At 48.5% G+C, this 27,450-nt stretch overlaps 1 protein-coding gene across 4 annotated transcripts in view; it reads left to right on the forward strand.

The window, feature by feature from the left end:
* The window catches only part of RNF220 (ring finger protein 220), a 225,596-nt gene extending 201,487 nt beyond the window's left edge, over window positions 1–24,109 (forward strand). For all 4 annotated transcript variants that reach the window (XM_074151463.1, XM_074151464.1, XM_074151465.1 and 1 more), the window contains 3 exons: window positions 12,130–12,238; window positions 13,359–13,433; window positions 23,380–24,109. In XM_074151463.1, coding sequence (XP_074007564.1) covers window positions 12,130–12,238; window positions 13,359–13,433; window positions 23,380–23,451 — 256 coding nt within the window. In that variant the 3' untranslated portion in view covers window positions 23,452–24,109. The remainder of the gene's footprint in view (window positions 1–12,129; window positions 12,239–13,358; window positions 13,434–23,379) is intronic.
* The last annotated feature ends 3,341 nt before the right edge of the window (window positions 24,110–27,450 follow it).

Below are 27,450 nucleotides of genomic sequence, written 5' to 3' on the forward strand. Positions count from 1 at the left end.
CCTGGGGTGCTGAAGGCCCAAGGAGCGTTGCATCAGCTGAGCTCTGCCCATCTCCTGAAGACCCCAGCCACCATGAAGGCAGAGCTCAGCTGGTGTGATGCTCCTTTACCTCCACTCAAGATGCAGCTTTGCTTGGAGAGAGCAGCAGGTCCCTAATTGCCCAGGCATCCTCTCCGACTCCTCTGCCAACATCATGCTCTCAGCCGAAGCACCATCATGCACAGAGAGCTGCAAAAAGCACCTTCCCCATGAAAAGTCTTCCTTCTCCCTCCCTCCTCAGATGCCGCCCGGGAGGGTCTGGTGCCATTTTGAAACCGAGGTTCCCCGGGGTTAAAAGCCAGCATCTTAATTCAGAGTGCCAATGTTCAATTTTGCTTTCTGCCACCAGACTAGATTGCAGGCCAGCGAGAGAGTCTGGGTTAGTGGCCCACTGGGTCACCTCCCATTTGTTTTCCTCAATTTTGTGTTGTCATAAATTCATTCCAGCCCGTTGTGGTTGATCAGTTTATCTCCGCCGGGGCAGGGAGCGCTGCGAGCATGATATATGGCACAGAGCATTGTAGCCAGCCTCTCCATGAATCACTCCAGCTGTTTGGTGTCAGCCCCAAAGCAAACAGGACCCGGCCGCTGAGCGTTGACTACGATGAGCTCAGTATGGGAAGAGACATGACGTATGAATGTTTATTTAATAATTCTCTAATATTTCCAGCGGAGTGTGGCTGTGCCTTCTGGGGGGGGTGGGTAAAAGAGGGGAGGGGGAGGTTGAAGAGGGAAACTCTAATCTGTTGGGGTGGGTCATAAATCAGGCAGACAACATCATTAATCAGGGATGGGACAGAAGTGGAAGGAGGTGGGACTGGAGCTGCCATCCTCGGTGGGAAGGGGGCTGTGCTCTTTTTTTTTTCGTAAAACAAATCTTGTTTCTGATTCTGCTTGGCCCCAGCCATGCTGCCCGCAAAATAGCAAACCCGGACACATGGCTGGTTAAGTGAGTATGCTACCTCCACTATAAACCTTGCAATACGAGCCTGCCAAGCATTAAATCCCTTTATAATTATCTTCTTTATATAACACTTCATGCTCATCATGCTTCATTGGATGAGATGCTCGTTGGGTTAAAAAGAGGGTTTTAGAGACAAAAAGCAATTGTGTTTGTTTTATTTTTCTCATCTCCTCTTTCCTCCCACCTCCCCTCTTTCCAGTCCAGCTGTTCTGAAAGCATCAGCTCCAGAGGGACTCTGGCGCAGCAGCACAGGGAGGACCATCAGTTAAAATTAAACCAAGTTTAGGTTGGGGTCCTCGTGGAAAGAGCCAAGTGTGTGAGAGCAGTTGGGGAGGCAGCAGTGTCTGTCGCAGGGACCCTGCTCCCGGGCAGACAGAAGAGACGGGAGCAGCGTGAATGTGAAGCCAGAGGATTAGCAGAGGCCCAAAAGGGAAGGAGCCACGCTTAAGCTGGTGTGTCAGAGGGAAACACAAACTGTTGTGAATTCACACCAGAGGATAAGTGCTCCCCAGTCCCTCTCCATAGTGTCACACCATTAATAGGCTTTGGTGGGAGACAAGAACGTTGTATAGCAAAGACAGAATTAAAAAATTAACTTGAGTCATAAATGAGCTAACCCTCTGTGCTCTGCTAAGAGACAGCATGATGCTGCTGGTGGGTCCACTCCTAGACCAGCCTGTGTAAACTTGAGACAGGACCCAGGAAGCTGAACTGAAGCCTGGGATTGTCAAAGCCAGGCTGAGGAAGCGCTGCTGGACTGAGTGCTGCTTGTGTCCAGAATTTTAACTTTATTAGGTTTTAGTCCATCCTTTCAGTAATTCAGGAGTATGTAATACATGCTTGTAATGTACACTGGTGTCCAGTGTTGGAAGGGTGCACAGGTAGATGCTGCATTTCTTTATGAAATGAGACTTTGGCATTACTTCATCCTCCAGGTTGTGCCGGTGGAGAGCAGAGCGCTGGGCTGTGTTTCTTTATTCTGCTACCTCTTTTAACTGTTCAGTAGAAATCGCTTGTGCCAGTGACAGTCTCAAATGTCATTACCACTGCGCCAACTGAAGTTGTGTCAGTGTCATGGTTCATCATAGGCTGGCCGTTAACGAAGCTCAGCGAGGCAGGCTTGACTGTACAAGCTCACACCAGGGGGAAGGTGGTGTCTCTGTTTAGTGCAGCTGTGTCCAGAGGTTTGGTCTCATTCTCATGTCTTGGGCCAGTTTTTTATAGATTTTGACATCTTCATATAAGGAGGGACTCTTAAGTCTGTTGAACCTGTGATGCTGCAGAGCTGAAGTGTCTGCAAAGCCAAGGGCTTTGGGGGCAGCAATACTACTGGGGGCAGTATGGGACAGTTCCCTGTCCCATAACTGGGGAAAACCCCAGGGAGAAATTTTATTTCTATGTTGGGAGTGCGTTTTAAGCATCTTGCCATTCGTGTCTCTTTGCCTGCCCCTTCTTTTCTTTTTTTCCTTTTCTTTCTTTTCTTTTTTTTTTTTTCTTAGTTTCAGAAATGCTGTTAACTTTAATTTGTGGAGTTGCTTCCTGGGAGTGAAAAATCGATGGGGGGCTATCGCAGTGTGAAATTCGACTGTCACTATTGAGCTATAGAGTTAGCAAGATGTCTTAGAAGGTAAAAAATAAATCGTGGCCCAGCAAGTGCTCAGCTGTGCTATTTCAAAGGGGATATGAGGCTGATGGTCCGTTAGAGGGTACTTCAGTTAGATGGATGATGATTCCCTGTGAAATATTGGAGTTATTCCATAGGTAAGAGAAACTTTAGCTTATAAAACACAAACAGCTGCCTTCTAGCAGACGAATTCTGCCCTTAGATGTGTGAGCAGCTTGTCAGAGAGAGGACTCGTCCCTAAAATTAGCCTGTTGTGTTTAACAACGTCTCTGATGGAGCATTGTAGATCCTGCCGTGTTCCTTCTGAAAATATTTTGAGGATGTGACTGTTTATTCACATCCCTCACCTACGCCGCAAGAATTAGGAGGCAGGGACTGATTCTTTTTTTAGGAAATGTTTGCATGGTGCCCAGATGCTCTCAAGAGAAAAGTAACAATTATTTTTACGTAGGCTGCGTTCCCTGTTTGGATGGAAATGTTCCTTTGAAGAGCAGAAAAGGGATCATGTTGTGCCCCGTCCGCTGCCAGTTTGCTGTCTCTCTCGTGCATCTGTTGAAGGGCAGCCCTGGCCACCCAGGCTGGCTGCCTGCTGGCCATAATGGGGCTACTGCTTTCCTTGGCACTTACCGACAATCGTGGCAGGACTCAGTAAGTGTTTGTGCTATGCCAGCTGCTGTGGGACAACAGGATGGTTGTCATTACGGCCAGCTTTTGGTAGTTTATGCATTTCTTAGACTATAGTTAGTATGTATAAATATGAAATAGCACCAAAAAAACCCACCCTGTTGGTATTACTTCTCACTAAACCCTGTCTGGGACAACCGTAGAGTCTGTAATTATTTCTCTTACACTTGCATGCACAGTTGCAATACCGCTGAGGGGAGCTTACTCTTGCAAGAGGGAGTCTTAAGCCGCATTTAGTCAGAGCTTGGTAAAGATTTCCCAAACAACTTAATGACGGAAGAATTTATTGTGTTTTCATATCTTCTCTGCCTCCCTAACATGGAACCCAGCACTGCCTTTACAGGAGCAGTGTAATAGCAAGTAATGTAATTAGTGTAGTTTAATATCCGTGTTGATTTTTTGCCCTCAGTGTCGAGGCTTGTCACTCCCCACCACTGCAGGCACTTCATCCTACTTCTCCTTTTTTCCTTTTTGACAGCTTCTGTCCCCAAAAAAGCTGCTGTTTCCCCCTCAGTTGCATAAGCGTTCCTGCTTTTCCCTCAGATAGCCAGCTCATGACCTGTCCTTCCTCTGCATTGCTGGTTTCCTCTTCCACCTCTGGGACCACAGTTGGTTATGCGATACTAATGTGCCGTGGCCTCCTTTAATAGCCTCATGTTTCTTTTTGAAGGCATGATTACCTTAAATGATGCTAATTCTGATCCTTTCTTTCCCCGCAAAGGAAGCAGCCACAGTGTAAAAGTTCTAGGGCGGCAGCAGCAGTTGTAGGAAGCTGTCTGGAGGATGTGTTATCGCGCTGCCCTTGTGTACCTCCAATCAGCGGTCATGAATGGAAGTTCTGGAAAGCATATCACCTCCACGGTAAAGCCCTTAAAAGGCTGCAGATGAATCCAAGTGCTGCTGTAGTAACATAGATATTTCCTGTTTATTTCGGCCGTTTGGATGCAGGCCATGGGAGTAGAAGGCATTTCATTGTGCACAGAGCCTGGCCGCAAGACTCGGCTGCATGTCCAACCTTCTGAACACCTCTCAGCCGTAGGAATTTGCTATTCCTCTTTCACTTCGGGGATATTTTATAATTTTGTGCCCTGATCATCCAACCAAAGCTACCAATAATCCCAGACCACCTCCAGGCCACAGTGAGATGACGGTTACAGCTGCCATAAGTCTTCCAGTAGAAAAATGTACCTGCCTAGCTGTACGTGGAGCTTGGTCATAGTCCAAACGTGTTTACTTGTGGAGAGAAGGAAATTTCAGTAGGCTGGAACCTCCAACCCGTGTGCCTCAGCAGGGAGAGGAGCTGCATTTTCCATTTCCACTGCCTGCTTTTTGTGGCCCTGGCTCCTATTAAGATAGAGACCATGATCCACCTTCACAGATCTGTTAGGAATATGATTAGGGTCACCAGGATGAAGGATACATTTGAAAAGTGAACTGAAATATCAACACGTTAGATGTGCTATTATTTCTCTTTGGGAACTTTGTTTAGAGAATCATTTTCTAACTCAGCCTGTGCTGCCTCAACAAAACCTTACTGCAGCAAAATACTCTTCCGTAGCTTGGCTTTTTCCTTTGTCGCCAAAGCTGCTCCAGTAAAGCACTGGGATTGCATTTATTTTCTCTTTGGAACAGGGGACATAGTCTCTAAATCGAAATCAGAATGACCCATGCATTCTTTCTCCCAGCTTTCATGTCGAACCATAATTGCTCAAATGGCGCATTTAAAATTTTGGCGCAAGCTCAGACTTTCACTAGCCGCCTTTTTAAATCAGTCCCAGTGGCCAGCGGATACTGCGTAGCCCTACAAATGCATCTAAACATGCTGACTCCGAGGCTCCTTCCATTCGGAATGATCAGCGGTGCCATCTGTCTCTGTTTTGATTGGGGCTGGGCACATGTGTCCCAGCGAAACGCGGGCCAAAAAAAAAGAGAGAGAGAAAGAGCCAGCGCCTGAATTTACTTCCCGCTTCTGTAAAGACATTGTTGGGCTCTGTGTTATGGAGGCGGAGGAGATCTGAAAGCATAATGAATTCTTCTGTCATTAAATTCTTCGGGGAATCTTTACCCAAGTCCCTACTAAATGCAGCTTAAAACGCCTTCTTGCAGCAGTAAGCTCCCCTCAGTGGTATTGCGACGGTGCGTGCAAGTGTAAGAGAAATAATTCCTCTGTGGGGGGAAAAAAAAAAAAAAAAAAAAAAAGAGACAACATTTTTGGTTTGCATCAAGATGAAATTAGTCAGAAGCAAACTCTGAATTTGGCAAGCAGATGCCGGTATTAACAAGTTGTGCAAGCAAGTATAAAATAGAGGCGCTCGTGACTGAGAGCGCCTCAGCGTCGTGTGTGTGTGCCCTTGCATGCACCCCGCTCCAAATTCACAACTTAGAACACGGAAATTAGAATGGGGAACATTGCATTATTCATAAATTGGCAACCAGAAGCCAGGGCACTTTGCCAGAATAAACTATTCTCTATAATTACAGGTGAAGCAACATTCTTTAATATCTTACAATACAAAAACATACATTAATCAAGGAAAGAGGGCTTTTTTATTTTTTTTTCCTAGAGGACAATAAATTAGCATCCTTGCCAATTTCCTCAATACACGTGACAATGTTTTACAGGATTATAAGTCAGCCTTTTTAAAGGAGGTTAGTCTAAAAACAAATAAACCCAATAAATGAGATTTTTAGCTAAATAAAGGGGAAGCCAGCTCCTGAAACGTCGATGTCTTGCCAGAAGATTTGCTTTTAGCACTGTCATTCTCACAGACCAGGGGTCTAAACTTCACTTGGTGTGTTTTGACGCGGCTCTGCTGCAGACAGCTTTGCTGGGCGGTTTGCTGCTGCTAGGGATCTGGCCCCTTCTGCCATAGCCAGCTCATCTAATGAAATAAAATCACAGTGCATCGTGCCAGCCCGGTAGTTCTGGGGCGATTCGCAGTCAATCTGCCACCAGTGCCTCACACTGGAGTTCTTTCAGAGACTTCACATGCTGAGAGCGCTTGAGCTGTCTCCGTTTCCCTTTAAAGCCTCCTCTGACTTTTCTTTTCAAATCTTGTTTATGAATTTAAGTGTTTTGCTTGTTGGCGGCAAACTTGTATTTTTTTTTTCAGCTTTATGTTACATTCTTGCGCTCCGGTAAAGTGCAAAAGGCCTTTGTGTCTGTGTATCTCGCGCTGATTTCAGTAGCGCTCACCCACATCTGCCAAAATAAACTCTCTGTATTATTGCTATAGCACTTGCTGCCGGTGATGCTAAATTGAAAGAGGGGGCGGATTCTTTCACCAGGTTGAAAACAGAAATGGTTCTTGTCCCAGAAGACTTAGGGTTGGTTTTAGTTGGCGTTTGAAACTCTTGATAGTGAGGGAGTTGTGTTGAAAGCAACGTATGAGTGAGAGCCAAGACAGCATCATTGTGCTCTGCCGTTCCGCAGCGTTACCGGTGTCACAGCAGCTCGGTGCAGCGTGTTACAGCCTAATAAAACATGGTCTCTTCTCTGAAAAAGTTGCCCTCTCACCCAAACATAAATTGGCTATGAGAGAAGGCTTGCAATTAAATGATTGTGCACTGACGTTGGGGTCATTTTTTCGGATCGTTTTACCAAGTCTTGAAGATTTGTGCCCCACAAAGCAAGGACTGCAGTAGGCGTTCTCTTCTGCGGCGCAGTAGTGGTTATGTTAATTGTCATCTGTGTCCATGGTTGGATGTGGCCAGGAGCAATTTCTCTGCTCCTGGAATCTTACTTTAGCTTGACTCTGCCTTCAAAGCATCGACCAGTCCGTTTCTAATATTTATGATATGTAAGCTGCTGGCGACCTGACCTCTGCCCCCGGTGCAGGGAAATGGCATGTATGTTCTGCTGGGATCAGGTTCTGCACCTCGGATGAGGGCAGATAAAGGCTTTGTTTAAAAATAAAGACATCACTCTCGGGTCTGTCAGTGGTACTGTACGTCTTCCCCTCTGTTGCTCTGTGTTTACAGGCATACAAAACCAAAAATAAATGTATGAGGAAGAGAGAGGAAGGTCAGAATATCAAGTGTCAAAAGTAGCCCATGAAATTTTATTGGTGGTGCATTTAATCAGTGCTAAGTGTTTTTTACAAGGTACATACAAACAGTGGAACTGTAAAAATTTATGGAATGTTGTGTACAGTGTGGCCGTTTATGAAGAAAGGAAAATTTATATCCAGTTGAAATAAACCAAAGGGGAATGTTTTATGGAGACTCCTCAACAGTGGGGTACATCAAGTGAGATCTGGATAAGGGGAGGATGGGGAGCTTTCAGGGGCTTCCTGATCTTTGAGGTGTTTTTCTGCTTCTTCAGCAGCTAACAGTTTGCATCTTTCTGTGGCTCAAATAGGCAGGATGCTGGATGGAGTGATGGTATGCTGGTTTATTTTTTTTCCTGTACAATGGAAAGGAAACACAAGTGAACAGCTGCTACTGGTATCTCTGGTACGAGGCTCTCGCTCTTGGGCTCGTTCCAGTCCAACAGTTTCTTGAGCAGCCCTTAATATCCAGCTGGGAAGGGTTAACTGAAGCCAATCACTTTGACATCAGCATTTTTTTGTTTCCTTTTTTGGTCCAGTATTTTGTTGATGATAAAGCACAGACTTAGTCAATTGAGAGATTCCAGAGCTGCAGAATCAGAGATAATTTAATTAACGGAATTGCTTGTGATTGCCCACTGGGACAGCGGGTAGGAATTGCTCGATTTAATTTGGAGAAACAAAGATCACATGCATGCTAATGTTTGACAAATAACCAGCGTTTGGGTTTAAGTTTTTTTGCAAAGGAGCTGGGGGGGGATGTGAGGGGGGGGGGGGGGGAGGGGACGACACAGCCAATTCCCAGGGGAGATTTCCCAGGAGGCGATTGCTGAGTAACAGCTTACAGCTACAGATTGGTCCTTTTTCCTCTTCCATGGTATTTTTGCACCCTTCTTCTGGCCTTTCCCTTGACCAAAGCAAGGATTTGCTCAGTGGAAGAAAGTTTGTTCTTATTTTCAGTAGAAAAACGTGCATTGCGCACAAAGCTGAAAACTATCACATACTGTCTGTCCAGTCTCGTAGACTTGTTCCCTGGTACCCCGAATCCTCAGCGGTGACTGCTAAGTTGTTGAAGAGTCACCCACAAAGTCCAGAGAGAAGTGCAGGACCAGCCTTCCTCTGCGAGGAGCCCTCCCTTCATGTTCTTGCCCTTGCATAAATGTTCTTGCTCAGGTTCACCTGCTTGAGGTGATGTAGGTCCACAGTGAGTAGAGCATGGATGTGCCATCATGATACGTTCTCAGCCAGGAAGGACAATGCAGGTATCGGTGAGGCCGCTCACACCTGCATGGTTGGAGAAGCACCAGCAGTGGGGCTTGAGGCACGGTTCTTGGCAGTGGTTGTGCTCAGCAGGTCTCTCTGGGGGCTGATAAATGACGTTATCCAAACACGTCAAATCAGAGCGCTGAGGCGCAAAATTGTTAAAAGAGTCCTCCCAGATCCAGCATGAGGTCAAGGCAAAGCCGGGCGAGCAGGGCTGTGGAAGCCAATTTCTTCTTCCCTGTAATTCCCTCTGCCTCCCTTGGCAGGTTAACTCGTACACAGCCTTTCCCTCTCCGTGGAGCTTGGCTTTCTGACCTTCACTCCACCCTGGCCTTACCCTGTAAAAATTCTGCACAGGGTGCTCCCAGCTGTGTCCGGGCAAGCGCACACGAGGTGTGCACGCAAGAGGGAAGCCTGAGGGAGTTCCCAAGATTGCTGCTGCAGGAAGAGTTGCTCCAAAGCGATGCTTATCTTTAGGATACAAGCAGCAGGTTGACGGTAAAATGTCACTAAATGGAATGGCATGTGTCCCAAGTGTGCTGGCCACCACGGGAGGCAGACACATGGGAAGTGACTCTTGTCTTTATTCCATCCCTGGAGGTAGTTCCAGTTTCCTTTATTTACTAATGTTCTCCCTATTTCCCTTGACCTCATTTCCTCCGGCTTTTCGGAAGCAACCATGCAATTATCGCTCACTTTGGGTTGACCCTTGGCCACCACATCCCTGGTTGCTGCTGCTCTGGGAGACTTTCCTGAAATCTCAAGTGCAAAATACTCACTCGTGGCCAGAATATCTCTCTCGTGAGATGGGAGCTGCGTCTTCGGCACTATGCCGTGCGTCAGGATTTGTCCTGAGAGCACGCTTGGCAGGGAGAACGTGGACTTTAAAGTCTGTCATAGCTGAGCTTTGTTCAGTGCTGGGAGATATTGCCGTGGCGAAAGCTCCCTCTCTTACCAATGCACCCCAGTCTTGTTAATAAATGTATATTTAACAATGTCTGGAGCGTATGAAGTGATAATAACTAAATCAATACCTCCCACATTGATTGTCCAGGATCCCTACAGCGTGACGCACGCAGTGGTGCGGTAATTTTCCAGCTAACTAGCACCCTGATCTACAGCCCTCCTATTGATTGGCCATTGTATCAGGCAGCCTCTGAGCATTATTGCTTATACCTCTATTCAGCCTCCTTTTCTGATTCATTCGTTTATTACTGGACAGGTGCGATTATCTCAGAGACTTTCCGAAATTGGCCGATGGGGGTCAGCCATTTAGACTTCTATAAACAAGCCATTTTCTATCCCCTCCAGTTGTTGCAGAGGCAAATTTTTCCTTTTCAAGCTTTGACTGTTATTGGGCTGGGACTGGGAATGAATTGGCCTTTGCTTGGATGTGCTCAAGGATTCCACTTTTCCCGTTCCTTGCTGAGTCGCCTGCCCTTCAGAGGAGGACAGATACTTTCCATGGAAAGTAACAGGAGAATTTAGCAAGAGTGAGGTTCTGCTTGCCGCTGACTTTGGGCAGGAGCCACACTCACTGCCTTTTAAAACCCCAGTACCCTTATGCACGCAGGAAGGAGAAATGGGTTCCAGAAAATCAAATTCAGCTGCAGCCTTCATCCAGCATCAGTTTGTTGATGGGCCAGACTGGAAGGGAAACAATTTTCTCATCTGACAATAATCTTCAAGCTATAAATAAATAATTCTGTTTCTTCCTTGGACTAAACTAACATATTTCTAGACTTTCTTTGAAAACGCTAACAACTCTTCCTTGAGGGTGAGAACCCACACTGGGAGATGATAATGATTTATACCAATGAGCAGGAGCAAGTGGGTGTTGCACAGCGCGTAGTGCTGTCTCCTACTGAAGCTCTTTCACTTTGCTCCAAAGAATATTTATTGATGCCAAGACTTGAATCCACAGTGTCCCCGTCCCCAGGCAGTCCTCACCCACTAGGCTATCACGGGACCTGTATTCCTTCGCCTTTTATGTAGTTTTGAAATTGTTACCATTTCATAGCAACTGTCATTTGCAATGAATCTCCTTCTGATGAAGGTCTCACCTCGGTTAGCTCGTGCAGAGTGTCTGATCTGTACAAAGGTAGGAGTGAAGTTGGGGGAGCTTTGTAACACTGGTACTTAACCATGTGCACTCCTGCAGCTCCAGTGCCTTCTGAAGTGTCATAATTAGAAAAATCACTCAAGATCTTTTTGACTAGCTCTGTTTCCAGAGCCTTGGGAAAAGCCAGCAGAATCCCCTCCTGGGAGATACCTCAGGTCCCTCCCTGCGTGCCGGTGACAAGTGACTGATGAACAAAGGAGCGAGTCTGTGCGTGCAGTGGGAGTGCTGAGATTGCAGCTCACTTTATTGGTTGTAGTAATTCCACCAGACTCATGTTTTAGCCACCTGTTGGTGAATCATCCTCTAAAAAGGTAGAACACGTAGGTGCTGTTGTGGATTATGTTGTGATTGATGCAGCTTCTGGTGGCAAGTTCTTCAGGTTCTTCTGAGCTGGAGTCTGCTTGGACAGGCCTGAAATTGACTGACATACATGAAAATAGTTGGTTTGTTTTGTTCTTTCGCAAGATTGAAAGCTTTAATGTCAGTGCAATATTCTGAACCTTTTCTGGGGAACGCTTGAAGGCCCCTCCCTATGTCTACACTATGTAGAAATGGGATTTTCCAGCATGCTGGAGTGACACATCCTTGTCTATAATGCTCCCTGCATCTCATTTGCTAAGCATTGCTGTCTGCCCTTGCTTTTAGGTTGGCAAGTTGCTCTTTTCACCAGCCTTGCAGAACCATGAAAATACGCTTGCCTGCCCTCAGCAGCGCCTCCGTGACAAAAGAGATAATGCTGCCCATCAAAAATGACCCTAGGAAATGGGAAAGCAGAGATTGTAAAGCTGCTTTTATAGCCACCCTGTTGGCACAGTGTCCATTGCTTTTGGTTTCTTTTTTTTTTTTTTTTTTTAGTATTAGAACCCGAAAAGCTAGGGGTTTCTTCAGTATGAAAGCATTATGTTGATCCTGTGTCATGAGCTGATTTTGTATTTCACAAGATCGATGGCCAGCAAAGATTCTCTAAGGGGAAGAGCAGCTCCTGTTGCCCACAGAAAGTTCTCTCAACATACAGAACTTTGTTCAAAGCATTTGGCCCTAATGAATGTCTTAAGGGAGACAAGAAAAGAAGCAGAAAACAAACAAACAACAAAACCACCACCAACAAAAAAAAAATCTGTCTGTGTCTTGTGGAAACTTCTTCTGTATGAAGTTGGCGACCCCAGCCCCATTGTGTTCTGTCGTGATGTGTTTGGAAGTGTTTAGTAGAACACCTCAAAGAATTCCTGCTGGGCTTTTCAGGAATTCTTCTTCACCACAAGCTGGATGTATTAGTTCGAATGTTGCCATTTCCTGCGCAGTACCTGTTGTGGGATCCTTTTTCTCCTGAACTCTTAAGGATTTTGTGTGCTCAGTGATGTTCACTCTCCATCATCTTTTGCAGAATTACAGAAGACTCTGCAGTGACAACATTTGAAGCGTTAAAGGCTCGTGTCCGTGAGTTAGAAAGGCAGCTTTCCCGTGGGGACCGCTATAAATGTCTCATTTGCATGGTGAGTAGCACTCCACTTGTGGTAATGAATCAGAAATGTCTTGGTATCTTTGCTGAGGAGGGGAGAAGCTTTTTTTGTGTTTTGAGTGGAGTGGGGGAAACTCATCTTTGTCCCTATACACCAATTAGCCTTCCAAATGAAGGTGCTAGGTCTTTTTAGCAATTGAAATTCCTGTATGCCTTACATTGTTCCATTGGTATTTGTAGCTGTCCATCAGGGACAAGAATCAGGGGCAAGAAAGCCCCAACTCGGCAAGACTTTCAGCCTTCCTGTAGAAAACTCCCAGATTCCAGCGTTCTCTTGCTGCGTGTGCAGATTTACATACACGGGATAGAGCAGAGTGGATAGAGAGAGGAATGCTGCCTGAGCGTTTAAAAGTTGTCGATGTTCTGGTTGCTCTGTGGTGATGCTGTGGCCATCTTAGAGAAGGGCAGCAGCTCCCTCTGATGGTCTGAGCCTGCAAAGCTTCACATCTCATGTTAGGTTTTTATTTTGCTGATAGAGGGAGAAAATTCTGCTTGGCGAAGGGCTCCCTCTGCAACTTCAGCTTGATGCGTGGTGCTCTCTCTCCCAGCTCCCCACCCGTGGGTATGGTAGTGCAGTCCCCGTCTCTCATCCCACAGGAGGGACGACAGCTTGCTGCTCATTTCCAGAGGTTTATGAGCAATGACATGGCATGTCTGCTGAAATAGTAGCAGCGTCCTTGGGATGCAGTTAAGCTGTTCCTGCAGAGCTAAGAGTTGTGATAAGGGTTAATCTTACCCTGTCACTGGTTTCTGTATGATCTGGTGACCTTTCTGATGAGAATAATAGCAGGTGGCCACAGCAACTTCAGATGTTCTTGTGATAACTGTGCTGAGCCAGGTCACCACTTGAGTAGATTATGGGCTTCCAACAGGAGTTCTGGGAAGCCAGAAAAATGGACTGCAGGAAACTTTCTGCCTTTACTACACAAACATTACAAAAATACAAATTTGCATATTACACAAACTTATTTTTTTGTAATACAAAGTACAAGGTATTTTGTGTTACCCACAAACAAAGGCGTTGTGATGGGGTTGGGAGCAAAGAATCAGTAGATCCCTGCTGTGGAAATAACCTGTTTGCTTCTTCTCCTCAGGACTCCTACACAATGCCCCTGACTTCCATTCAGTGCTGGCACGTGCACTGTGAAGAATGCTGGCTGCGGACTCTGGTGAGGCTCTTGGCTACTTTCTTGTTGACTTACAGAGTTTTTCCCTCTCTTCTGGGGTACTTTATTTAAATCACCACAGGGAAGGGCGCTATTTTGCTTTATTTTAAACAATCTGAGTGCTGTGTATGCGGACTTCCCAAGCCTTGCTGTTTAACACCCCACTCCAGCTTTGACTTGAGTGAGTTTCGTTTCAGTCGTGACCAAGGTGCAGTCCTGCCCCTTGCTTGCTCCTCTGCTGCTGTGGGGACAGCCATCGCTCATGTAAGCTCTGTGCTGGGGACAACCTTGCCTTACGGTAATTTCCTGTGGGGCATCCATGCAGAGAGGTAAAGCTGTGAGAATGGAGGCCAAATCCACTGAGATTTCATGGAATGGGTAGCTTTTGAGAAACCTAATATTCCCCCTGAAGCAAAGGGAATCATCTTCAGGATAGATGATATGGAAGGCAGCGTTTATGAATACGAATCTGTATTTTTCAGATTATTTGAAATAGCACTGTGCAGTTTTCAAGAGTATGCCATTCTGTTTGGAAGATTGGGGACTACTTCGAATATTGAATAGGTGACCCAGTGCAGTAGTAATTTACACGTGTATTAAAGGACATCAGGTTAAAATTTATGGTGTTATTAAATAAAGTGTTTTTCTTTCCTGTGTTAAAACTGGGGGCTTTATAATCAGCCTTTAATGTCCCCTGTGCAGCTGATTTTCGAGCTTTCATTTTGCTCAGGTTGGGGAGTGGAAAACAGTCGGTTGTGCTTTCTAGTTCTCCTGTTAGCAAGATGATACAGTGTTGGGTTGCAAAAAATGTAAGGGAATGCCACTCCTAAAAACTGTTCCTGTAAGGCATTACAAAATCTACTTTATAGAACACGTTGTGTGCTTGGAATTACGATTAAGCCGATCATGCTCCTTTAAATCCTGCCTTTTAAAAGTCTTGTCCAAGAAAAGTTACCAGGACGGTGAAGTGCCTGTGGGCTTGAGTACTAATAGCAACTCAATAACTTGGCTATCCCTTGGGCTGTATTTTATAGCTCTTCAGCTACACCCCGTCACTATTAGATTATACAAGCTTTTGTAAACATTTTAGCAGCATGTTATAAAAGACACATATGTGGGTACGGAGCTGTGAGGTGTTTGGATGAATGTGTGCTCTGCCACCTTTGGTAAGCGAAGAGTAATTTTGTCCTTCAGCGGTGCTCCAAGCAGAGGATAAAACACTAATTTCTTTTTCATTTTCTTTGCTCTGAAGTCTTTGTCCTCTCCTCATCCCAGCAGCCTCAAGTCATCTTCTAAGTCTGTGGCACCGATTTCAGGCTGTTCTTAGGCACGGCAGCAACTTAGTTCAACTTCAGTCAGGCCCCTTTGTTTCATGCACAGCGGTCACGGCCGCTTGTGAGAAGTGGGGAACCCCACTCCAGGTGCTCAGGGGTCAGCGTTTACCTTTGAGGGAGGGGGGGAAATCATCTCCCCCCTAGATATCCGTGAGGAGGGTAGGGATGGAGCTGGCTGTGTGTTATCTGCACATGGCTCTTCTGCCGACCAGGCAGGCGGGATGGGAATAGTCCAGCAAGACATCATGTTAGGACTTGGCACTTGCATAGGGGAAGCAATTAATAAGTGGCTACTCATGTGTTCCCCAGTTCCAGCCTCTCCCTGCAGCCCCCAATTTATTAAACTAGGCCTTTTCACGAGGCATGCTTGCACTCCCTCTCCTGTCTCAAAAAAAAAAAAAAAAAATCTCCCAGCCTGTGTTCGCATGTTTCTAATGTAACCATTAAAATGTAGCCCGAAGACAGCAATAAAAACCCTGGAACGCCTTGGTGCTTTTGTGTCTTGATCAAAGTCAATGTGTGTAATCTCGTTAAGACTGCCCTCCTTCCCCCCTCCTTTTTTATGAATTTAATGGCATACAGCAGCTGGGCTCAGTGTTTAATGCTCACCAACCTGCATTGTTCTAATTAAGGTATCTCCTTTTATTTCGGGCACAAAAGAGACTCTTGTTTTTTTTAACAAGCGAGGAGCTGTGGGATAGTGTGTGTAATAATCGCTGCTGTTACCTTTCCCTGGGTATAAAGCTGGCTCCCCGGCGGGGGCGGGAGGAGGGAGCCTACGCGTGCAGCACACATGGAAAGACTTGGCTGGGGGAGAGGGGCAACATTTTTCTTCTGTTGTGCAATAAACAATTTGTTGGAGTTAATAGGAGTTGGGGCGGGCGGGTTGTGTCGGGCTTCCGGCCCCTTTTGAACATTCTGGAGATCTGCCATCCCTGCTGGTGAAAAGTCCCCTTTCTCCTGTGCGCCTATGGTTTATGTGCCCAGCCGAGATCTAATATTAAATTAGAGCGTGAGTGTGTCTGTGAGAGAGACGGAGGACCGTGTGTTGAACAAGGCCCTGGAACTGAAGGCTCAGAGTGCCCGGGAGCACTTCTAAACCTCTGCGGGGTACTGAAGACAGGGTGAAATTTGGTGCTCGCGTGTGTCTATGGACCAGGGGAGGTGAAGTGTTTTTTAAAAGGTTTAAGATTTAAATATTTTCTAGGTTACAATGCTGTAATAATTTGAGCATCTCTAGTATCCTCTGACTTCCATGGTGTCTATGGCACTGATGAGGATTGAATCTTTAAAGCGCTTAGGCTTTCTGAAAATAGAATTTTTGGACTTTTGGCTCTTGATGTCCAATTCCAAATTATAACTGTTCTGTTGCTAAGGGAGAGAGGGAGACATTTGTAACCACATTTTTAACTCTACAAATGGCTGCTGGGCTCTCTAACTTAGGAACCGTTTTACTAGAGCTCAATGCATCAAACCAGCTCCAAGTTCTGGGGATGAAACATCATAGAATCATAGAATCGTCTAGGTTGGAAGAGACCCTTGGGATCATCAAGTCCAACCATCTACCCTACTCTACAAAGTTCTCCCCTATACCATATCCCCCAACATCACATCTAAACGGTTCTTAAACACATCCAGGGATGGTGACTCAGACTCCATCTCTGTCTACTGTTGCTGTGTTGGATTAACATGAAGGAAAGGCAGGGGTCGCAGAAAAGGACCCTGAAAGTAGAGTGAGAGAACCAAGATCATGGTGCTTGCTGAGTTAGCCAGCCCTTCAGCACCAACAGAAGCTGCTTGGTTAGACGGTCCTCATCATAGTGGCGATGGAGAAAAGGAGGAACCATCCTTAACTCAGCTTCAGGACGTGATGAGTTGAGTGGTTTTCTCTCCTTCCACTTGCTCTGTGAGCAGAACCAGTCTGTCTGAGGGCTGTGGTCCAGAGGACACAGGCTACAGGTGTGCATACGCTGTGGGCAGCTCTGTGGTTGTAGGCACAGCAGGAATGGAGACAGGAAGAGGGATACAAGGATGTGTTGCTTGATGCCATGTGATCGTGCCTGGGTTCCCAGGAAATCATATTACCTGATTTGTCAGCTGGGTTTGTATTGCCGTGTCAAACCACACCGGTGAGCTTGCTACTCCCTACTTGTTGATTGTCTGGGGCACTCAACACAGTGACATTTTTTATCCATCCATCCTGCATGCAGAGAGCTAGTTGCTATCTTCAAGTTATGCAGAAACTGGGACAGTAGCCTGGAGTGACTTCCCTGTGTTCCCTTTTGGAAACCCATGAAAACATGTGCAGGTCCTTCAAAATCAGGAGAGGAAATGACGTTGCAGGAGGGAGGCTTAGCCTGGGCAGCAGGAGAGAGGGGTTCATTTCCCTGAATGTTGACCGTCCTTGTGGTGGATGTCCTCAACTGGTTGTTGGACTGCAGCCCTGAGTCACTGGGTGATGGGGGATGAATCTCCTTCTGGAAGAGGTTTATCTGCTCCTTCTCTATCCTTCCCCATTAACTGAGAGGGACCCTACAGCTACTAGTGGGTGAGATTCATATTTTCCTTCTCCTGGGAAGAGTGTTCTGACAGGAGAAATTGGCAATCTGCTGCAGTGCTTTGCTGGGGAGGTTTGGAGCCTCCATCCTTGGAGGTTTGTGAGAACAGGTTTGATGTGTGTCCATCAGCAGCTATTTAGGTTGAGGTGATCTTGGCAAGGGAATGGGTCAGTGAGTTCTTGATGTCCCTCCGAGCTGTAGTTCTGTGATCTCCCAAACCCTGGTATGCTTCCTTACAAAGTAAATGGAGTTAAAAGGTAAGACAGGTTGTTTGCCAACGATGGAGCTGTTGGTGAGTGCAGGCATGCAGGGGCTGAAAGAGGGCAGGTTGATTTGAGCAGGTGCAGTTTGCTGAGTTTCCCCCATTGCCTGTACAGCCAGATCCAGCATTTCCTATGAGTATTTGCTGACCCCAGGCTTGTACTTGGCTGTCTTGGGCTTATCTGAAAATGACAACTGCAAAAGCAAGAAAAGAAATCTCTTCTAAAAAGCCTTCTTCATCGCAGAATGTGCTTCCAGGGGATCCATCGATAGATATGTACGCTCTTCAGTTGACACATTTATATCTCTGGTAGATTACACTGCTGCGTTCTTAGCCTTGTCGCTTCTTCTAGGCTGTAATACTATATATCCCACGTGGGCTACAGTATTTTTGTAAGAAACAGTGCAGATACAGAGCAATCCTTCTGGGTGATTCCTTAGTGCTTCCAGCATTGTGGGGACCTCCTGAGTCAGCAGCTACATGCAGGATGCTGCGCTTGGTCCTTCATGATGTTCCTATCTGCCGTGAGGTTGTCGAGTTATTTATTAACATATTTCAGATTTGGCCTCCGACAACCTGTGGCAGTGAGGTCCACCCTTTGAGGAGGCTCTGTGAAAAGGGACGCTCTCCTGATCGCTTTAACCCCATTACCTGACAACCCCATTACCTAACCACACCGGCAGTGGTGGACAGCTGCTTCTCTGGGAATCAGCATTTGCAGAGAAGAAGCTGCCACTTCGTGTGCAGGCGTGGGGAGAGGGGGCTGTCGCCTTGGTTGAGAACTGGATATCAGAGTTCTATTCCTCTCCTGGCAGAAGCTGGCTCTTTGTTTGGGTCCCTCCTGTCATCTCTCTGCTTTGGTTTTCCTTCCTATAAAATAGGCAAGCTTTGAGCCCAGATTTGACAGTGGCACTGTGTAGGTGAAGTTGCTCTCTATGTGTGTGTGTGTGTCTCTCTATTCTCTGTGCCTGGTAGCATATTCTGCTTGGAAATTACCCATTTTTAGACCCACAGGACAGCAGGAAGTGCCTAAATCCTTTCTTTCGAGTTTTCTTGCTTTAGCCAATTTATAGCAGACGTCACACCATTTTTTTTTTTAAGAGGCAACTTTAAGACAAAATACTCCAATCCTTCCTGGCACCATGTGAGCCCTAACGACTTCTCAACATCTCAGCTCTCGTTAATGTATTTTTCAAACTACTACCCCAAGTGATTAGCCTGTATTGTGGATCAATCACTTGCCAAATTTTAATTAAGAAAGGAGAAGAAAAAATAAACTCCATCCTGGTTCCAGCTCCTTTTCTTTGCTTTGCAACAGCCCTGGAGCAAACTTCTTGCAGCCGACTTTTATAAACCCCTCAAAACTGGGGTTTATAATGGAAAAGCTGAGGTGGCCTTTACTCTAGCACACGCAGCTATAACACATCAAGGCTTTTCCATGAAGCTATGATGAAAGGAGCAGAAGGACCTGGAAAAAAAAAAGAAAGAAAGAAATGGCCGACAGGTGGGACTTATTATTCCACAGCATTTTTATTTCAAGGGAAAAGTTTAGTAACCCCAGCTGGCAGGTGAGCGGTGGGGGAGCAAACGCTTTTTCATTGTGCCTGTGCCAGCATGTGTGTGTGTACAAGCTTATGTGCCTCTCTACAAGAGAGGAGAGCTTAAATGCTCGTGCCAATAAATGTTGTACACCTACACCGAAAAGTCAGATGTAAGGAACACGGTTCTAAGCAATTTCAATCTCAAAAGGAAAAATCGGGACTTAGGTCTGAATTTAGCACACGTGCGTATGTGTGCAGAGGATGACAGCTTTATTTTAAAGAAAAAGAAAAGAAAAAAGAATAAGGCTTCCCCAAGGGTCTCAAGTCATTATTTTTGCTTGAACTGTTTAATACCAAGCATAAGTACTAGGGAGACCCGGAGACTTGTGCCCGGCTCCACGTGTAGCGTTCAGGCCGGGCTGCTGAAGGGCTCTGGGATGCCATTGTTCCCTCCCGTGTACCCAGAGCTCAAGATGAGCTGCAGGTGAAGCAACATCCACCACTGCCCTAAATCAACCTTCAGTCACGTAGCTTTTGCAGAAAATGGGTCAAGCTACATGTAGTTGGGTTCTGCCTTCTGGTATGGTCAAAAACTTGGCCCTGGCTGCCCATGCGCAGCTCTCAGCCTCAGGCGGGGAGAGCAGATCCCCCTAAAGCCATTAGTATCTGGTGCAGAAAGCAGATCTCCGGGACAGAGATCCCAGGACCTGGCAGGATAAATCCACCCATCTCCCCTTTCCCTGTGGTGTGAAGGAATTGCATATCTGACCTTGCTTTGCCACGGGAGTGAGGAGCAAAGGTGCAGTCGGTTTGATCAGGCTTGTTCTGCCATCCTGTGGGCTGAGTGTGGAGGACTCGTGCTTATAGTGAGCACCTGCTCAGCCTTTGGAGAGACCTGGGCAGGGTGGCCTTCCAGGAACCTGTCCTTCTGAAGTGTCCCACTTTAAGCTGTCTGGTCTGCGTTAGCGGGGTTGCCCTTGCTAAGGGTCACACACATCTACCTGCAGCTGTCTCAGTCCACCTCCAAATCCCAGAACGGAGCATGAGATGCAAGACAGCGAGATGGCAGCAGCTGAGATTTGCTTTTTAGTGCTATTCGCCACCCACTGACAGCCAAACAAACACCTCCCAACTTCAGCAGAGCTAAAGGAAAATGACTGCTGAAGTGCTTTCCAGCTTTGCACAGGAGCACTGAGGAATAGGGGGGCATGGGTTTAGGTGGCAGCAAGGACATCCCTTCATCCTTCGCCCCAGCTGAAGGCAGGCCCAGGCATTTGATGGGTCAGTAAACTGGTCCTGCAGAAGGTACCTCTCCCTGGTGCATTGCCCAGAGAGGCAGAAGCTCCAGCTACTTGGTTGGATGCGTTGCTGCCCCTTGCCAATAAGCTGTGCCCATCTTGGGAAGCAGAGCGGGAACACAGATGTGTGTGGTAGTCACATCTGGAATGCCTTGCAGTCCCCGTGCACACTTACTTCTGCTTGTCAGGGCGCACAGGAAAGCTCGAATGGGCAGCTGCCAACTGCTGCCCCTTTGACAACATGCTGCAAATTAATTCCTCCACACCCCCCTGCCACTCCCCCTGGGACCCTCCAGCTGCAAAGACGATGCCAAGAGGCCAACCAGATGCGACAGGCGCCTCTGAGGACCGGGGAACTGCCTGGCGATGCAGGGACTGGATTGAAACAGGCTGTTTCGTGGCATTTGCATCCAGATTAGTGAGCCCCTCCTTGGCAGTGCTGCTACGTAGCGATGGGTTTAAAGGTGGCAAAAGGGGCAGTTATTTAGATTTTTCTCTCCTGTCTGTGTAGCTGCTTCAGGAAGATTTTACCGGGACATGCAAGGTTAGAGCTTGCCCTTTTCTGGTGCTGGAGATCCAAAGGTCTGGTCTTGAGCACAAGCACAAGTTTTATGTAAACAGGCTCTGTTAAAGTCTGGTGCAGTCAGTCTTTGATTTCATCAGGGTTTTAAACCTTTCCTTCTAGTTGTGGTTTGCGCTTGCACTTCCCAGAATCCAGCATGGCCAAGTCCACTCTGTGAAGACCAGTGCATTGTACAGGCACAGTGAGGTGGTCCGTGCCCCAAAAAGCTGAAAATCTAAACAGACACAGTAGTGAGAGTGGGGATAAGAGAAGTCCCGGGCAGCTAGAAGGACATCAGGCATCAACACCAGAACTAGATGCACCATGCATACCACCAGCGGTCTGTCCCACTGCCAGTCTGTCACCCACCCTGAGAGTGATGTCTTGGGTGTCTGTTACATGTTTCATTCAACTCTGGTTCAACAGGCCTTTGTGTGTGGCTGGTTTAGATCTCAGGTGTAGGTGCCCATGGTTCCCACGTGCATCGGGGCAGCAGCTCAGCGGCAGGCAGCAAGGGGAATCAGACGGGAGCCAGATTGCTCACTCACAAGTCCAAAGCTCAGGGAACAGTGAGCACGCAAAGTCCATGTCTGCCAGGAATAACACGCGCTGTGGACAGGAGGGGGCTGGTTCAAGGCTGGTCTGCGAGGGCTTTTCAGTAATACTCAGGACTGCAGAGCAAACATGACTTGGGCCTCTTTGGAGTGACGTCCCTGTGGATTACTTGCACCCATGTAAATTTTCCATACCTGGTACTCTCTCCTCCACATTCTCCTTAGTCTGGGGAGCTTCCAGAGGAGAAAGCCCCTGTCCTCTGTCTCTGTAAGTGTTGTCACAGAGCAGAGAGGACCTCTTCTAAGGATGCTTGCCTTCTGTAAGCAACAGCGCCAGCCCCTCTGCCAGGGATGTCCCCAAATGCAGGTAGCGTACCGAAAGAGTGTGGCAGGTCATGGTCCTGCCACTCGGTCCACGTCCTGCAAGCGGCCGTGCTCCCTGCTGCAGGTAGTGAACAAGCCCTGCCAAGGGAGAGCAGCATCATCCCTGAGCCTGGTGGCTTTGGTTCTGCCGGCAAGCCCTGCGCAAGGCAGCAGGCTCTCAGACGGCACGTTGCATCCCTGCCAGCTCGCTCGTCGTGCCCAGCGCTGGGTGTTAGCCGCTGGAGGGCCTGCAGGGAGCAAAACTCGGGGTGCTCAGACTGAGCCTGTGCTTGGTTCTGTGCGGCAGGAGGTGGTGTTGAGGCTGCGGTCGGTGTTGAAAGCCAGGGCATTCCAATTTCCTGCGCTGCTGCTGCTGCAGACGGGAGGCTGCCTCGCAGCAGAGCCATCGTTCTGTCATTTTTCCCATCAACTGTCTGTCACATCTGCCAATCTAATGATGACCGGCTTAGGTTGACCCCGATTCTGAGGCTTATTAACACCCTTTTTGCTGTCAGGCTCGGTGACAGATGGCACATCAGCCCTTGTTTTATTTCGTGTAGTGTTCATGTCAGCCGCCCATTACCTCGCCCCAGTTCACAGTTTCCCTGTTTCAGCTCACCTTGGCAGAACAGACTCATCTCCGCAGCATCTCTTGTGAGCTGGGGGAGGACAGGACAGGGGTTTCCTTCATACCAGCAGCTCTGGCGGCTTTTGCAGGATGGCCAAGGTAGTCCTGTGGTGCACTGCCCTGAAAGGGATGGTCCAGCCCCACCATGAACTGGTTCAGTCGTCCCAGCTGAAAACTGCACTGGGTTTTCTGCCTGCTTGGTGCCCTGAACTGGCTGATGGAGGGGTGCTGGTGAGCAAGGGAAGCAGAGAGGAGCAGATCTGCCTGGCAGCCTGCGAGGACAGTGCAGTGGGATGGGGAGCTCAGGTCAGTCCGTCTGCAGAGACTCCTCTCCCCATACCTGCTGGGTTTGGTGACGTGTCTTGGCTCCGGGTTTCAGCCTCCTGTAGGCTGCTGTCTGCCCAGCTGCCTCCTTCCATCTAAACATGAGGAGGAACTTCTTTACTTTGAGGGTGGCAGAGCACTGGAACAGGCTGCCCAGAGAGGTGATGGAGTCTCTGTCTCTGGAGACATTCAAAACCCACCTGGATGTGATCCTGTGCAACCTGCTCTAGGTGGACCTGCTCTGGCGGGGAGGTTGGACTAGATGATCTCCAGAGGTCCCTTCCAACCCCATATCATCGTGTGATTCTGTGTGATTCTGTGCCGGGGACTGGAGTGGGACAAGGGGCTTGCAGAGCAACTTGTGCCTTCTCCTGGGAGGGCATGGCCCTACCTGGAGGGGAAGGGGGGTGGCTTTGCTGTCCCTGCTCCTGTGCTGCTCCCCCTGAGATCCCAGGTGAAGGTCAGGGTCATGCAGGTTGTCCTCCTTCGCTGTCTCATGCTGTTCGTCTCGTCTGCCGGTTGCAGGGTGCCAAGAAGCTCTGTCCCCAGTGTAACACCATCACATCTCCCGGAGACCTTCGGCGCATCTATTTATGAAGGACCCAGCGGGAGGGCAGGACCCAGCTACTCGGCTCAGCTCATCACACCAAGGGGGAGAAGAACGACAGCAGCAACAACAAAACAAAAAAAAAAAAAAAAAAAAAAAAGACATTTTAAAATTTAAAGAAAAAAACAAACCCAAACCAGAGACTCCAGACATGGACTCGAGGATACAGGAGCAGTGGGGAGCTTCGGCTCCCGGGTCCCGCATGTTGAGACCTCCTTCAGCATCTGCAGCGGGCAAAACCAAACCCTTTGTTGTGAAGCCCCCTTTTTTAAAACCAGTATTCCCCATCCAGCCATTCCCTGGAGCTGGCTTTGCATCGCGGATGGCTTGTGAGCCCTCCTTTGGACTGTGTTGTTGACCACTCTGCCCCCAGGAGACTGGGGAAGGGACCCTTGACAGAGAGATGTTAAATAACCTGTAACTTGTGTTCTTTGTTCAGTTTTTTTGTTTTGTTTTTATTTGTTTTGGTTTGTTTTTTTGGTTTGGTTCTGTTTTGGTTTTTTGTGGTGTTCTAGTGATAAAAAAAAAAGGTTTAAAGAAAAAAAAAAACACACCCAGGCAGAAATGAAGCACATGTAATATAGATTATATATGTTTACAATGTTGTGTATAAATGGGATAGACTCAAACATTACATACTAATAAGTTTCCCTTTCTTTTTTTTGGGTTGTATTTTTTTTAAAGAAGAAAAAAAAATGAGCAGAGAACATTAAACCCATATTTTTCTTGGTTCAGCAAAGTTTTGGCATTAAAGTCATTAGTTTAAAAAAAGTATATATATACATATATATAATATAAATGGTTTAATGTTCTGTGGTGTATATTTCCTCATTCAGATATGAAGTTAACAGCTTTTAGTAATGGCTGTAGCATTGCCCATAACTTACAGAACTTATGGGGAGTAGAGGAGGTGGATTTTTGTCATTAGTTGTAGCTAATGGGGCTATTTATAATAGAATCGTTATCCCCGGAAAGACATGGCTTTTAACTCCTCGCCGGGGGACCGGGCAGGGCGGGGGGATCTGGCTCAGCCCCCTTTGCCTTTCCCAGGGGCTGGGGAAGGGGCAAACGGTGCGGAGGTGGAAGGAGGCAGCCTGGCCAGAGCCCTGCCCTCTCCCCGGGCTGGCAGCCCCCGCTCGAGGGTCCCTGTCCCCCTCCTGCCTCCTCCAAGGCCGTAGACCCTTCCCCTGCCCCTGCCTTGCTTTGCTTCCCCCCCCCCCGTGGGCAGCGTTTGCTGCCAGGGATGCCTGAGCTGCTCCCGGTGCCTGCTGCCGAGGCAGGACGGTGGGGAAGCGGCGGGCACCAGGAGGGATGGCAGGGGATGGGATGGCCCTGCTGGTGGCTTCGCCCAGAGAGGCTCGGCCGCTTCCCCGGCGCTGCTCAGCAGAGATGCATAAGCCCCGCAGAGCCAGCCCTGCCCCACGCCGGCTTCCACCGGCTCCTGCTCTCCTGGAGCAGCCTGCGTTTTGCAAAAGAGGTTCTGGCACCAGGGTGGGGAGCCGAGCCAGCCCTGCCTCGTCCCCACAGCCACCCTCGGGGCTCGCCCGCAGGCTGCGGCCGGCGGAGATGCTTCCAGCCTGAGCCAGAGGCTCCCCGCAGACCCAGCTTCTTCCACACAGTCCCTCATGCTTGTCCCTGTCTCCCGTATCCTCAGCCTTAACCAAAGCTGCCATCTGGCCTGGTTTTTGTTTTTTTTTTCTTTTATTTTCAGGACCCAAGAAACAAATACTGATCCACACACCCTGTGTGCTGACTTCTCCCAGCCCTGCACCGTGCAGCCCTGCCCCGGCTCCCCGGGCAGTGATGGGGTGCCAGCTCCCCGAAGCCAGAAGACGGGGAGATGAGGTTCCTCATCTTCCTCTGCTCCCGCAGGGTCTTTCCAAGCAGATCCCACCTGGCAGCACAACGTGGCTGAGGCATTTTAAGACCGTCTGGAAGCAGCAGTGGATGAGGGGTTCGGAGCTGGGACCCCCAGCGCCGCTGGGCTGCCGGGGGTGTTCCAGAGAGGGAAGGGCTGGGGAGGCAGGATGCCTCGGGAGTGATCCCATCACCACTTCCCTGTTCTCGGCTTGCTGCTTAGCAGAGAGGAGCTGCTGTCCTTGGCACCTCCTGAGTGATTTCAGAAGGATCCCACTGCACCCCCGCAAAAAGAAAAAGAAAAAAAAGCCAAATTGAAGGAGCTGTATTTTATAAGCATCTTGGCAAAAGGCAACAATTCCTAATTAAGAGTTTCCCAGGTCTCCAAGCTCATAGCAGCGTGGTGGCCTTTTGAGACCAGAGAGCTGCAGCCTCTCCTGCTCAGGGTCACATCCCTGCGGAGCTGCCGGGGTCCAGAGGAAGCCAAAGCACCCCAGAAGGGTCTTGCCCCCCCAAGGGAGGCTGCAGGCAGGGGAAGGGGCCACGGCGGTGGGCGTCACTGCTGGGGACCCCCCGGCCAGCAGCACTGGGGCAGGGGAAGGGCAGGAACACACAACTCGGGTGGGTGTTTATAAAAGAGGAGGAAAATTTGGGGGAGTCACAGCTGGACTGAAAGTGCCACCCGTCCAGGGCTGCGCTGCCTGGGTGCCGGCTCTGGGAGCTCAGAGGTGGATTTGGGGAGGGTGCAGTGGGGGGGTTTGAGAGGCAACCAGGAAGGGGGGGGGAAGGGCAGGACACCCCACCTCAACCCTTCCTTGGAAACAGACCCCAGGAGGGAGCCAGGTTTTCTGGGGGGGGTTGTGGACCAGCCGTGTGCTCTATGTACGTACGTGTAAAACCATATGTAACTAGTCATTGGTTCTTTGTTTTGGGGGTTACTTTTTGTTTATTTTTTTGTTTTAAATTGTAACACCATCCCCTGTTTTCAAGTGGGGGGCTGCAGGGGGAAGGCTGGGGAGAGAGGCATCCCGGTTTGTAACACGCATCTGCCGCTTCCCCTCTTCTGTAATGAGTTTAAATGATTTAAAAAAAAAAAAAAAAAAAAAAAAAATTGAAATATCAGAGTTACCTATCTTTGCCCAAAGAATCCCAGTTGCACAAAGCGATATTCCGGTGTGTCGATGATTGTGTGTCGGTGTATATTATACAAAGAGGTACTTGTCACTCCCGTTTGTAAACTACATTTGACATTAATTAAACAAGTATAAATCTTCTTGGGTGCTTCCCGCCTTTCTGTGTTTCCCTTTGCAGGCGAGAGGCAGCGGAGGAGACAACCCTCTTCCCACCCCCTCACCATATGTCGCAGCCCCTGGATGTGGGTAATGTCCCAAAGGGGAGCGCTGGTCCTATTTTGGGGTGCAGGGACAGATGCAGGGGGATGCTGGGACAGGACATCCCACCCCAGCATCCCCCTGCAACGACGCGTCTCTGCCCCACCAAGGATGATGTCCCCCAACTTGTGTGTCCCCCCCCATAGAGCCAGGAGGGCAGGGCGAAGGGCACACCTCAGGGGACACACACACATCCCCCCATAATGAAGTCTCGTCAGCTGCATTAGTTGGGGGCAGGAGGCGCCCAGCCCCAACAGATCTATACGTCCTGCATTAGGGGCCACCAGCACGGTATAGGGTTACCCCCGACAGCAGGGACTGGGAGGCTGCTGTGATGGGGGAGTGGAGGTCAAGTTCCCCCCCCAAGTGTGGGGCTGGCGCCGACGCTTTTGGTTTACAAACATTTTGCTGACGGGTCGATGGGGTGTTTAACCCCTCCCCGTGGCTGTGTCCCCTGGGGATGGGGTGCTGGGCAGTGGTCCCCAGGCTGGTGAGGGGTGGGCAGCTGGGATATCAGGGTCCTCTTTCCATCTCCAGTGGCAAGGATGGGGAAAGGAGTGGATTTGGCTGCTTTTTTGGCTGGCAGGGAGCAGCAGGGCATCTCGGCAACTCTCGGGGTCCTCTCGCAGCCCAGAGGAGGCCTGAGGCCAGGGTGAGGGGCAGGAAACCTCCCTCCCTCCCTCCCCCACCGCCCGCCCCGCAGCGGGCTGCTAATATTTTATTTAAAATATCTTTAGGAAG

This window comes from Numenius arquata, chromosome 8, assembly GCF_964106895.1.
Source record: "Numenius arquata chromosome 8, bNumArq3.hap1.1, whole genome shotgun sequence".
In the NCBI taxonomy this organism is placed as follows: domain Eukaryota; kingdom Metazoa; phylum Chordata; class Aves; order Charadriiformes; family Scolopacidae; genus Numenius; species Numenius arquata.